The sequence below is a fragment of the Elephas maximus genome, chromosome 4, assembly GCF_024166365.1.
Source record: "Elephas maximus indicus isolate mEleMax1 chromosome 4, mEleMax1 primary haplotype, whole genome shotgun sequence".
NCBI classification, from domain to species: Eukaryota; Metazoa; Chordata; class Mammalia; order Proboscidea; family Elephantidae; genus Elephas; species Elephas maximus.
In genome coordinates, this window is record NC_064822.1 from 155,584,174 (window position 1) to 155,598,808 (window position 14,635).

A 14,635-nucleotide genomic window follows, 5' to 3' on the forward strand; every position below is an offset into this window, starting at 1 on the left:
AGAGAAGACTTATAATTAAGCTTTCATACAATAGTAATTTTGAATGTATTTTTGAGTTTATTTTTTTCCAAAATAATGATATTAGCAAAAAGTTTACATAGCCTGTATTGAATTCACACATTCAAATGAGGCTTTACCAGCAATAATGGGGATTAATACACCTGAACTTTGACTTCATGTCAAAGGAACTAACTACCCTATGAATTACAGAAGATTGATATTCTTTTTTATTTGATTCCTTCTGAAAAAAGAAAAAGCTTTATCAAATTGTTGACATATTTATTTACTCCAAATTTTTACATTTAGTGAAACAAGTATGTTTATAGTAGCTCAGTTAACAAAAAAAACTTCAAAAAAGAATTCTGAAAATGGCAGGCATTTTTTTTTTTTTTTTTTATTGTAGGCAATTATTTAAACTGCATACTTGGCTTTATGCATAATAAGTCATGTGGGAAAAACATCCACATTGCAGTTAGGTTTCCAGTATCTAGCTTTAATTTTTTTTCAGCAATACCATTAACTGGATTTTGCCAGGTTATTAAAATGAGGGCTTTCTTAGGAGTTACTTGTAGTTTCCGAGCTGAATGGCAGAGCGCACATAGACACATCGGAAAGTGGATGGCTGGATCTCCCAGTACTGGACCGGGTTGCTAAAAAGACTCACACCTGTGTAAGAAGCCTTTTTGGTGTTGTATCCAGGTGGGCAGAAGTCATTAGATCCAATTGCAGTGATATTGTTGTTATGAAGGTAGACAACCTGCAACGTGGAATAATGGAGAATGAGTATTTTCCTCTCAATACATTGAAACTTTTCATGTAAATATATACATATATGTATTTATGTATTCCACAGTTTGAATAACTGAACACTTCTCAAGCAAAACTCTCGACTTCTCTTTTCCTTTCCAAACTTGCCTTTCCCTTCATTAGTCTTCCCCATCTCAATAAGAGGCATCAAAATCATTCCAGCTGCTCAGGCTAAAAACCTGATAATTATCATTTCCCTCCACCCTTCTTTCACACTCCATATCTAACCATCAACAAATTCTGCTGGCTAAACCTTCAAAATGCTTACAGAATTCAGTCTCTTCTCCCCAGGTCCACTTCTACAAGCTTGTCCATGTTGCTATAGTTTCTTGCTTAGATTAGTGCAAGAACTAATTGTTCTTCCTGTTTCCTCCTTTGCTTTCTTGAAGTCTACTCCTGTTTTAACCACCAGAGCCATTCTTTTATAAAGTAAGTCAAGTTACTTTTTTTTTGCATCAGCACTCCAGCTTCTTCCCATGTCACTCAGAATAAAATCCAAGGTTTTCAAATCCAACATGACCTGATATCCTTCTGTTCTGATCTAATCTCCCATCCTGGCCTACTTGCTATTTGTATAAATTATAATATACCAAGAAATGACTTGTCCAAAATCGTACAGCCAAGGCCAGAATATAATGCTGAGGCAGCATTTTCTTAAGTGAGTTAGTAAAACTTATGAGGCACTTCCTTAAGTTAACTGACTTTAAATGCTCTCCATCTAACAGAACATTCATAAATACATGTTGGTGAAAAGTGCATTTTTTGAAGAAAGTGTATAGAAGGAGAACAATAGACGTCACTTACAATCAGACATGAGGGGTAATAGAGTCAAGAAAATACCTATGCATATTTTTTTATGATTCTTAAACATTGAACATTTCTTGTTTGGTATTTCCCAACAAAGATTACTAATAAAGTGTGTAGAGATTGGTGAGAGTTTATGACCAATATTGAAGATGATAGAAGAAAATTTCAAGATATAAAGCAAGTATTCATAGGTGTGAAAAAGGAAAGTAGATTTCCAACTTCATCTGCAAGGTCAATATTGCCCTAATACCAAAGCCCGATAATAATCATCGCGAGCAAAAAAAACACAAAACTATAGACCAATATCTCTCATGAACACACACACACACACACACACACACACACAATCCTCAGCAATATATTAGCAAACAGAATTCCACAACATATAAAAGGATTATGCACCATGACTAAGCAGGATTTCTTCCAGGGATGAAAGGTTAGTTTAACACATGAAAATCAATCAATGTAATACACCACATTAACAGAATAAAAGATCAAAATTATGCAATCTTAATTATATACACAGAAAAAGTATTTGGAAAAACTCCAACATATATTCATGATTTTAAAAATCTCAATAAATAGAACTCAAAGGGAATTTCCTCAACTTAGTAAAGGGCATCTACAAAAACCTTCAACTAACATCATACTTGGTGGTAAAAGATTGACCACCCCCTGCTTCTAAAATAGAGAATAAGGAATGGATGCCCAATCTCACCAATCTTGTTCAGCAACGTGCTGGAGATTTTTGCCAGTGCAATAAGGCAAGAAAAATAAAGGAGTCAAGATTGGAAAAGAACAAGTAAAACTAATTCTATTTGAAGTTTACATGATCCTGAAAATAGACAATCCTAAAGAATTCACAAAAACTACTGGGATTAAACCAAGTTCAATAAGGTTTCAAAATAGATGACCAATATACAAAGGTCCATTGCATTTCTATATACTAAAAAAAATATACTAGCAACAAACAATCCAAAAATGAAATTTAGAAATCAATTCACTCATGACAACATCAAAAAGGATGAAATAATTAGAACTAAACTCAAAATAATTGTAAGACTTGTACACTGAACATTACAAAGTGTTATGGAAAGAATTTAAAGACCTAAATAGAGAAATATTCCATGTTTTTTAATTGAAATATTCAAGATTATTAACAATAGTGATCTATAAATGCAACACAATCCCCTTAAAAATTCCAGCAGGCTATTTCTTTTTGCAGAAATGGACAAGTTGATCCTAAATTTATGTGGAAATGCAAAGGTCTCATAATTGGAAAAAAAACTTTTTTAAAAAAAAAGTTAGAGGACCTACATTTCCTGTTAATAAAATTCCCTGATGATTTTATTCCTGTAATAAAAAACTACAATAATCAAATGTGCAGCATAAGGACAGATTAGATAAACACGCAGATTTTAAAATACAGATATATATCCTCATATTTATGGCCAAATGATTTTCAACAAAATCGTAAGGCAATTCACTGTAGAAAGATAGTCTTTTCAACAAATAGTGGTGGAAAAATTGGATATACACAGGCAAAAAGGTGAATTAGACTCTTACCTTACACTATATACTATGATTAACTCAAATATGGATAATTGACCTAAGTGTAGAAGCTAAAAGTACAAAATTTCTGGAAGAAATTAAGGAAAGAATTCTTATATACAACTCTCGATGTATGATTGATTAAAAAAATAATTCAGACTTCATCAAAATTAAAAATTTTGAGCCTTAAACAATATCATTAAGAATGTGAAAATACAAATCACTGCTTAGGAGAGACATATTTGCAATTTATATATTTGATAAAAGATTTGTATCTAGCGCATAGAAAGAACCCTTACAAATCAGTATCATGAAGACAAATAACCCAATTAAAAAATGATTAAAAACGACCAGAATATTTGAGAAGATGCTTCCTCAGGAAGGTGTAGAATAATAAGCACGTGAATAAATATTCAGAATCGTTAGTCATTACTCATTGCCGTCAAGTCGTTTCCGATTCAGAGCGACGCTATAGGACAGAGTGGAACTGCCCCGTAGAGTTTCCAAGGAGCGCCTGGTGGATTCAAACTGCCAACCTTTTGGTTAGTAGCTGTAGCTCTTAACCACTGTGCTACCAGTACATTAAGGAAATGCAAATTAAAACCAGGATGAGATATCACTCTACACCTGTAAGAATGGCTAAAAAACAAAACATGAAACAAGTTTTGGTGAGGATGTGAAGAAATCAGAACTCTCATGAACTGCAGGTGAGAACGTAAAACAACACATTTAATTTGGCAGTTTCTTAAAAATTAAACATAAACTTGCCATATGACTCTGCAATTCCACTCCTGGTTATCTAACCAAGACAAATGAAAATGTTTACAGAAAGACTCATGTGAATGTTCATAACAACATTATTTATAATAGACAAAAAGTGGAAACAACCAAATGCCTATCAATTGCTTAAAAGATAAACCAAAATGTGGTATATCCACACACTGGAAGACTACCCACCAATATACAGGAACACAGCTGATGCATGCTACGATAGGAATGAACTTCAAAATCCTCAAACTAAGTAAAAGAAGTTAGTCTCATGTTATATGCTTCCATTTATATGAAATATCCAGAAAGGCAAATATACAGAGAGAACAGATTAGTGATCCTTTGTGGCTGGGGATGAGTGAGAATTTACTTCAGATAGGCAACAGGGATTTTTTGATGGCCAACAGAAGTGTTCAAAACTATAGTGAAGTTTTCACAACTATATCATTTTATTAAAAGCCATTGAATTGCATACTTAAAAAAAAAAAAAGAGTAGGTAGAATATCTTGGAACTTAGGGGAAGAAAGATAAAATGGATACATGTGTAGTCAACTACAGATGGAAAAGTGACCTTTGGAGCAGGACTGGCTACAGGATTTGTGCGGCCCAGGGCAAAATGAAAATGTGAGACCTTTTGGTCAAAAGCTAAGAATTTGAAAGCAATGACTGCGGAGCATTAAGCCCAGTGAGAGGTCCTTTTGAACACTTGACACTATGCAAAAGCCCATGAGATTTGCTGACATTCAGCATAGATTCCAGAAAATCAGGTTTCATATTTTTTGCTCTGTGACTACAGTCAGAAACTTACTATACAATGAGGCATGCATTTGTGCATATGAAGCTACATCTTTACGAAATAACCTGTTGCCATGGAGCTGATTCCGACTCACAGCGACCCTATAGGACAGAGTAGAACTGCCCCATAGGGTTTCCAAGTTTTTTTTTTTTTAATTTTTATGGGAGCAGACTACCGCAACTTTATCCACGAAGCGGCTGGTGAGTTTAAACCGCTGACCTTTAGGTGAGCAGCTGAGCACTTAACAACTGTACCACCAGGGCTCCTCCTTTTTGATCTATTCACCTTTGTTCTGATATTTTCTTTTTTCTGCTTTGCTTTCTTTTCCTTTCCTTTCCCTTTTCCTTTCTTTCTGCTTCCATTCTATTTTTTTTCATTTCATTTTTTAAATGTTGCTAATGGATCAATTAAACTGATTTTATGAACCCTATTTTTTTATGATATGTACAGACCGACATTTGAAAATCATCTATCAAGGTGAGCGGAACAGTTAATGCTAAGACAGAAACAACAACCTACAACCACCACCACCTAATAGCAGAACTGCCTCATAGGATTTCCAATGAGTGGCTGGTGGATTCAAACTGCCGACCTTTTGGTTAGCAGCTGAGCTCTTAACCACTGTGCCACCAGGGCTCCAGTAACAACAATAGCTAGTGTTATTAGGTCTTTAAAGCATCTTGATTTTACTTGCATCTTCGAATTCTGCCTACTCACCACTCTACTACCAACACCAAAAAAGAATCAGCAGGAAATAAAATGCCCTTAAGTTTCACCTTCATTCATATAATTCAGAAACTTAAAATAAAAATCTAGCTAATGTAAACTTTGATGTATGTGTTAATTTTGGAGCTTTAATCAAAGTTCCACAGAAAAGTTACCAGTAATTTATCAACATTGTTGATAGTAGAGCAAAAGATGTTTGAAACCCATTCAGAGCAGCTTAGATACTGGATTCCCCAAAAGGCAACTTTTTAAAATGATTTTACTTATAAGAGAAAGTCAAGATATTCTGAGTCATCATGATAGAGACAATTGCCTGTGTAAATTCCCAAAAGAAATAAAATCTAAATATAACCTTAAAAAAAATTAGATAAAAATAAATACATAAAATCCATGGAAGATCATATTTGTTCAATTTTAAAAATTGAATAATTCGAATAACGTATTTGTTTTATTTCCTCAAAGTAACAAAGGAATTCTTATTGTTATTAATAAAATTATTATAACTATTTAAATAAACATACCTTCATTTATAGATTTATGAATTTCAAAGCTGAACCATATCTTATTATTCTTACTAAGGCACTATAAGTTGACAATTTATGTAGTCGATTCAACCACACTACCAGGCTAAACTTTCCCTTTTGAGTTAGATGACATCTGCTGAAGCTAAAAACTTAAACTACTATGTTATTCCGTATCAGTGTGTCATATAGTGTAGAAGTCATCTTGCCCAATCACTATGTACTTGGTACACTGATCTGTGACTGGAAACTACCCTGCTATTCAAAAAGATATTGCATTTTGACTGCAAGAATTTTAGCATGCAATTTCAAACCAATAGTTATCATTTAAAAAAAATTAATAATTTAAACACATTGTTTCACAAAATCGGAATTAATACTTACATACCCCAAACCGATCAAACCCACTGCCGTCCAGTCAATTCTGACTCATAGTGACCCTATACCAGTGACCCTATAGGACAGAGTAAAACTGCCCCATAGAATTTCCAAGGAACGGCTGGTGGATTTGAACTGTCAGCCTTTTGGTTAGCATCCTGAGCTCTTAACACTGCGCCACCATGGCTCCAATACTTATGTAGACACATCAAAAATAGCTCTCTCAAAAAAGATTTTTAAGCAGAGCTTCCTGTCTTCTAGCATCCTAGTTGTTGTGTGCCCTTGAGTAGATTCTGATTCTTCGACCCTATAGGACAGAGTAGAAACGCACCATAGGGTTTCCTACTCTGAAATTTTCATGTGAGCAGATTGCCAGATCTTTTCTTCCTCAGAGAAGACGGTGAGTTCGAACAGTAGACCTTTAGTTTTGCAGCTGTGCCTTAACCATTGCACCCCCAGAGCTCCAATAAACCGAAAAAACAAACCCATAGCCGCCGAGTTGATTCAGACTCGTAGTGACCTTATAGGACAGAGTAGAACTGGCCCATATGGTTTCCAGGGAGCGCCTGGTGGATTCAAACTGTTGACCTTTTGGTTAGCAGCCTGAGCTCTAACCACTGTGTCACCAGGGCTCTAGCGCTCCAATAAAAAAAAAAAAAAAATAGGGAGGTTTAAATGTGTGTTTTCTGTTTCTCCCCAGTTACTGAGGAGGCAATTACGACTCACTACAGCCCCATGTGTGTCAGAGTAGAACTGTGCTCCATAGGGCTTTCAGTGGCTAATTTTTCAGAAGTAGATCATCGTGCCTTTCTCCTGAGGCCCCAGTGTGGATTTGAACCTCCCAACTTTTGGTTAGCAGCCAAGCATATTAATCATTTGTACTACCCAGGGACTCCAAGTTTAGTGGTATTGAATTACCTGGATATACTTATGTTCTGCGAGCCCACCAGGCACTTTGATAAGCTTGTTGTTGTCCAAGTGAAGCTCCCTCAAATGAGGTGTGTTGGCCAGAGAGCCATTGTCCACAGCAGAGATGCTGTTGAAACTCAGTCCCAATCTGCAACAGAAAATGGCATTGAATGCATACACCACACTTGGATTCCTTTCTTACAAGTGCTGTGTGATTAACCAAGCCAACACGAAAGCCTGGTTTTTGTGTTTGCACGTACTACTCCCTCTGCTTTTTCCAACTTCTATGAGCCATTTGTTCCTAAGATCTCAGCTCAGAGTCACCTTCTCCTCCCCTGTCATTACAAGACTAGAGAGATACCCCTCCTGAATGATCATACAGTATCTTGTTATCACCTCTAATAAAGCTTAAAGGAATATGTTTTAAATGCCTGTGGACTTGTATGTCTCCCTATAGTGAATGTAAGTTCCTTGAAAATAGTGGCTGTCTTCTGGTACATCCAGTACTATCTCAGTGCTTGACATAACATACTCAATGAATAATCGTGGGATTTATTTCTATGGGTAATTAATAAATTCAGTTGAGAGAGGACTAAAAGAAATTATCACTTTGGTCACTTTGTAAATCAAGCAACAGTGTAGTTATCATATAAGTTTATTCATTGGAAATAAAAGGCCCAGTATTCTAATAAGTCAATAAATGTCCCTGTGAGAAAAGTTAGCAGAAACAGCATTTTGCATGCATTTGGAACAATTCATCAGTGACCATCTATCATTTTCAGAATTTGCCGGATGCCAGTATTCCTGGATTCCGACCCAGTCTGGTTACTTAGAACTCTGCCTCTTGGTTCCTTTGACATTTCTCATATAGTCTCATAATTTTCTTCGCTTCAAGTTTAGTTCACTCAAAGTTTTGGTTCATATTTTTTTTAATAAATGCAAAAACATTTGATAATTCTACTGCTGTAATATAGCATTAACAGTAAGATTTCAGGGCCAGAAAAAAAATGACTTGGAGACAAGACTGATCTATTCAACTCTATAGGAATGAAACTGCATCAGAAGCAAGGTGACATAAATCCAAAATAACAGAGAGGAGATTCCAGGCATGAGGCAAAAAGGTAATGGAAGAGAGCCTGAAAGCTCCAACAGGAAAAAGAAGGAGGAAGTTTTGGGTTCATTCAACTGCAATGGAGGAGCCTTGGACATTTTTTGTAAGATAAGGTTTCTACCTACCTTAAATCAGTTCTAGTCTTTCACACCGTTTTGGAATTTATCTGGTTCGCATTTTTAACCATGGCTTGGTATTTGAAATAATTGAGGTTACAGTTTACTGATTCTAAGCTGTCAATAACATAGTTGGTTTCTCTTAGCTATTGATTATCAGCCTAGCACCTTGGCTCTGAAACATTTTGTTTTTCCCTTTGACTTAAACATTCATCTCTTATTTCTGATCTTTTCCTTTACAATTTCAGAATGTGTCTCCTCTTTTTGATAATACTCCAAGTCTTGCCATTAGTTTTGGTCTAATGTACTTATTAAAATAGAATAGTCCTAATAACATAGTCAAGGAAACACTTCATTTATTTAACCAGTTGTTTACATATTCAATAAACGAATGTTTTTGAGAGTCTACTGTATGCATGGTATTACCGTAGACATTTTGAGAGGTAGTGGATATGTGGAACAAAAATGATGGTATTTCCACCGAAGAACATTTTACTTGGGGAAATGAGGGTTTATATACTTAAGAAGAATAAGGGAAATTTGCCTGAAAACCATTTTATATTTCTGTAGAGACGTATACACTATGTTCTCCCCAATCGTCCCTAATGAGCAATTGAATATCCGCCCTGCAACAGTGCTCTGACATAAGAGGCAGTTTCTGTCTTCTTCTCACAGTTTTGATTTTCAGGACCAAAATGCTTGCCAGGTTCCAACAGTAATGAGGAGCAAACAACATAAGGATTTGATGATTTAACAGACAGATTTCTTCGGATTTGATTCCAAAAAGAAATATACTAGATAAATTCTTAAGAAGGGAAAGTTTGTCTGGCCAATAAGGCATTCTAGTCTAATGTAATCAGTGGGATTAAACATCCCTTTGTAGATAAATCTGAATTTCTAGCCGATTTTTTTTTTTAAGTCTAATAGCTGTTTATGCTTCTATTAGGTCCAGAGCATATGGCACCAGTACTAAAGTACAGAATGTCCAAAACCTCCATACCACTTTCAGAATAAAATGCACATTTCTTCTAGAAAGGCACATGTGGCAGGAACCATTTACTCAGAATTTTAGAACATTATTCATCCCATTGCTGCTACTACTACTAGTCATAGTAAAAAAAAAAAAAAAAAAGTCATAGTAGTAGTAGTAATAATAATAACAACTACCTTAAAGACAGTTGTAAGCAAGACACAGCACAACTTATCTGCCTACGTTTTTGTATAGCTTAAAGGGCCTAATCAAGAAAGAAAGTTAGGTCATACACATTACTGGTCTTGGAAAATGTTATCTATGTTAGAAAACATAATTAACAGCTAGAGATGAAGGGTTTCTTATTATTTGAGACATCAGGGTAGTACGTTATAGCTATAGTCACAGGCTCAGTCTCACCTTCGACTTTCACCATCCATTGGGTTATGGGGAAATATTCACACAAAAGGAAAAAGCTGTGTTATATATTAATCTGGGCTTAGTTATGTCTCAAAGATATATACATATACTTTGCATTTATTTATCCACCAGGAAATTTATATACTGAAAGAAGAGTGAGTCAATTTGGTATAAACTTGATTTCCCTTTAGGAACATTCAGCAATATACGTGGATCAAGAACAGGGTGTTCCTTTAAAACAACTGAAAAAGTTTTGACAGCACTCTCCTCTTCTTATTACTTAACCAGATTGCAACCATAGAAAGACTAAAGATATGTTAGAGAGCAAGACAAGCACTGGTGATCAATTAAAAAAAAAAAAAAAAAACGTTAAGAAGGGCCAAAAATATACTATTTCTTTTATTGGTCTACATTAAATGTCCAGAGACATTTTATTTTAAACTCTACAGAGAATACGGAGTTAGAGTATTTCATCATAACCATTCTAAAACTATACTGTAGGATATCCAATATTCCATGTCCTGGTAGCTTTAATTTTAATGCATTTTCAAATTCTGGACATTGCATTGTATGTTGTTTATTTAGCCATCTATTTTATGGAACAAAATTAGAATATATTGAATGAACATATGGATTTACTCAAATACCTTGTATAGAAAATATATTCCAATTAATCTAAAAACAATGTGGTATTCATAAAATAGGAGGCTAATCTCAGTGGCTTTAAATAGCTATCCTATTTCATAGTTTTTTCAAAAATAATTGGACAAGGTTGCAGTTAGAGGTTGTTAAAGACAACAACACATTAAATGATACAGTTAAATATCATCGGTCATAAATGGAACAACTAGAATGGGAATGATAAGAATGTTCACGCATTGTGAAGAATATAATCAACATAACCGGACGACTTGTATAGCAATTGTTGAACAGAACCTAAAACGCTGTGTAAGCCTCCACAGAAAGCACAATAAAATATTATTAAAAAAAAAAATCAGTTGTCATGTTTTGAATTCTGAGCATGTAGATAATAATACACGCAGCCATTGTACTGAGAGAATGTCATGAAAGAATATTATTTACTTAGCCAAATTATCCAGTCCTTTCAGGCTAGCTGCATCAACTTTGGCGATTTTGTTACCATCGAGATGTAATTCAGTAAGAGAAGCAGGAAGACCTGGAAAATGGAAATACAAGATGCTAAGATAGCAGATAAACATTTTAATTACAGAATGTAGAAAGACTTAATGAGGACATCATCAGTTTTCTTAAAGAATTGGTTTGGCCTTTCATCTTTTTCCTCTATTTTTTTTCCTTTGATAATATATGCTTTTTGAAGTAGTGAAAGTCCTTTTCTACTTTTCTCGTAGATTGACTAACAAAAAATATGGGTTTTTGTGGATGTTTATTGTGAAGCAAATTATTGTCCTGGCAATTGTTAGGATTCGATAGAAGTGAAGCTCAAACACTAAATTTCATTATTCTCCTCCAGATTTGTTAATGACTAACACTGGCACGAGTAAAATACACAAACTCTGAAATGGGGAAATAAGCACTTGAGCTATAATAAAGAGGTTACTTATAAGTTAAGCCTTTGTACATTCTATATATGTATGGAAAGTAAGAAAATTAATTAATGAACATCATTAATAACTAACACTGTTACATTGTGCTGGCCTTAATCAACTTTCCATGAAAATATAAATGTCTCTTCAATGTATGTGTCAAAAGAGCTGGCTTACTTATGACTTTTAAATCAAACTGTTCTTTTCTGAAAGAAGAGTGCCGTGACCTGCCATATGCAGAGCATCTGGGGAGATGATTTTAGATCCAAAGTACCCACTAAACCCCTGAATGGTGCTTCCTGAATGATTGTGATTTTCAAAGATTTTGTAATGTCAATACGAAAGTTTAAATATTTATTTTCTTTTCCCACCTGAGGATGTACTATGTTTTTATACAACATTTTAAACAGCATATTGTTCCACTTACAATAATAGATAGCAACAACAACAACAAAAATAGCATAGAAAATTGGTTACATGTAGAACCAACTTCTGATTGGTTCAAGATCTTGGTTATTTTCCATATACTGGGTAGCTAAGCGCTACAGCTGCTAACCAAATGGTCGGCAGTTCGGATCCACCAGGAGCTCCAAGTTTAAATATTTTGTTTATTTCCTTTTACCACCTGAGGATGTATCATGTTTTTTACAACATTTTAAACAGCATATTGTTCCACTTACAATAATAGCAACAACAATAAACAATGTAGCAAATTGGTTACATGTAGAACTGACTTCTGATTGGCTCCAGATCTTGGTTATTGTCCCTAAGGATACATAATTGCAAAATCACAGGTTACGTTTGGTCTGAAATTTTCATTAAATCTCACTGAATTCAGTCAATTTAATTTAAAGTTTAGTTTACTTTTTATTTGAAAATGATTATTAGTTTCCCTACGGTTGTATGTTTTGTTTAGGAGATGCTAAGAAATAGAAACTTCTATTTATTATACGTCTGTTTTGTGCCAGACACTGAGCTTGGCACCTTTCATAACTTAGCTCATTTAATTTTCTCAATGTATAAATTGTTTTTAAGCCCGTTTCGTAGATGAGGAAGCAAGACTCAAAGAAGTCACAAATTTTATAGATTATCCAGATGCTGAGTAGGAAATGTGATATGCTCCCAGATGGCCAAAGGAAGTCGAAATAGTATACACTTAACTGGAGGAAATGAAAAAATAATTGCATTACCCTTATGAATAAATATTAAGAAATCACAATCACTCTGGAAGTAAGGGATTTCAAACATTTGACCCGCTTTACAGTAAATTTTTAAATATTCTCACAAGTAACGCACTTGAGTATATAACAAAGTAAGCTGAATATGCATTTTTGCATCCCTATCACCAAGGAAAGGTCAAAACAAACAAACAAACATACTGCCTATAACATGGCAATTAGCATCACATCAATCAGCCTTACCTAGTTTTTGTGCCTCCCCTTTAGGGGTGTCAGTTCCTCCCTTTTCCCCTAAAAAAGTCGCAGTAATGCCCAAGTGTGACTATGAAAGAAAACTTTTCAAATAGGACAGACAGAGGCAAATTTATAAAGAGCACCATCAGCCTTTGCCGTGAGGCATTTAGTTAAAGAGCCTATACTTCAGTTCTTTTTCTTTTTTTTTTCCTTTTTAAGATAAAATATATGGAGAGCTTATTTTTGGCCAGGTACTGCATGTGTACATTACAAGACTTTTATCTCTAATAATCTCTCTTTTATCATAATAATCTCTAAAAGATATTTATTAATACCTCCATTTACAGATAACAAAACTGAGCTTTCACAGAAGTAAATAATTTAGCCAAAAGTCACATGGCAACTAGACAGCTGAGTCAGGCCTTGCATCCAGACTGGTTTAACTCCAGAGTGTGATGTTACAATCCCTACACTACGCTCTTTCTATTTTCATGAGTGATGAAAGAGAGTATTTAGAAATCAACTCCCTAGGAGGTAGGGAATGTGCAGGCAATAACGCTTCCATCCTAGGAAAGGTAGGCTTGTCAGTTAAATAGGCATAAATACGCAGAGGAGAGAAGACATAAAAGGAAGCAAAGTGAGATGGTTTAACACATGAGCTTTGATATCAGTCTGCCACCATCCCAGCTCTACCACTTCCTGGCTCCTAAACCTTGGGCATAATTTATTTAATGTCTTCAAGCCTTATTTTCCTCATTCATAAAACAAAGGTGGTAATACTTATTACTCAGGAATGTATTAGGAATAATATAAAAGAATCCATGAATATCATTTGGCACAATGCCTGGTACTCAGCAAGTGCTTAATAAATTATTGTTGTCGTTAGGTTCACTCCACTCGGTTCTGACTCATAGCGACCCTATGCATAACAGAACAAAACACTGCCCAGTCCTGCACCATCCTCACAATTGTTGCTATGTTTGAGCTGCAGCCACTGTATCAACCCATCTCATTGAGGGTCTTCCTCTTTTTCGCTGATCCTCTACCAACTATGATGTCCCTCTCCAGTGACTGGTCCCTCCTGATAACATGTCCAAAGTATGTGAGATGAAGTCTCACCATCTTCGCTTCCAAGGAACACTCTGGTTGTACTTCCCAGATAGATTTGTTCTTCTTCTAGCAGTCCATTCAATATTCTTCGCCAACACCATAATTCAAAGGCATCAGTTCTTCTTTGGACTTCCTTATTCATTGCCCAGCTTTCACGTGCATGTGAGGTGATTGATAATATCACAGCTTGGGTCAGGTGCACCTTACTTTTCAAAGTGACATCTTTGCTGTTCAGTGCTAAGACCTCTTTAAAGGGTAATAAATTGTACTTATTATAATTTTACACTAGTAAGTGAACTAGAGATGATGATATGTAAGAAACTGTTGTTGTTGTAGTTGTTGTTGTTGTTAGATGCTATTGAGTCAGCTCCGACTCACAGTAACCCTATGCACAACAGAAGGAAACACTAGCCCGGTCCTGTGCAATCCCTACAATCCTTATTATGCTTGAGCTTATTGTTGCAGCCACTGTGTCAATCCACCTCGTTGAGGGTCTTCCTCTTTTCCACTGACCCTGTATTTTGCCATGCATGATGTACCTCTCCAGGGACTGATCCCTCCTAGCAACATGACCAAAGTATGTAAGACACAGTCTCGCCATCCTTGCTTCTAAGGAGCATTCTGGTTGTACTTCTTCTAAGACAGGTTTGTTCGTTCTTTTGGCAGTC

General features: G+C 35.3%; 1 protein-coding gene across 2 annotated transcripts in view; it reads right to left on the reverse strand.

Moving 5' to 3' along the window:
- Positions 1-145: 145 nt before the first annotated feature.
- DCN (decorin) overlaps positions 146-14,635 on the reverse strand; it is a 42,405-nt gene continuing 27,915 nt past the window's right edge. For both annotated transcript variants that reach the window (XM_049884032.1, XM_049884033.1), the window contains exons 6-8: positions 10,964-11,057; positions 7,273-7,411; positions 146-757 (exon numbers count right to left, since the gene is read on the reverse strand). In XM_049884032.1, coding sequence (XP_049739989.1) covers positions 563-757; positions 7,273-7,411; positions 10,964-11,057 — 428 coding nt within the window. In that variant the 3' untranslated portion in view covers positions 146-562. The remainder of the gene's footprint in view (positions 758-7,272; positions 7,412-10,963; positions 11,058-14,635) is intronic.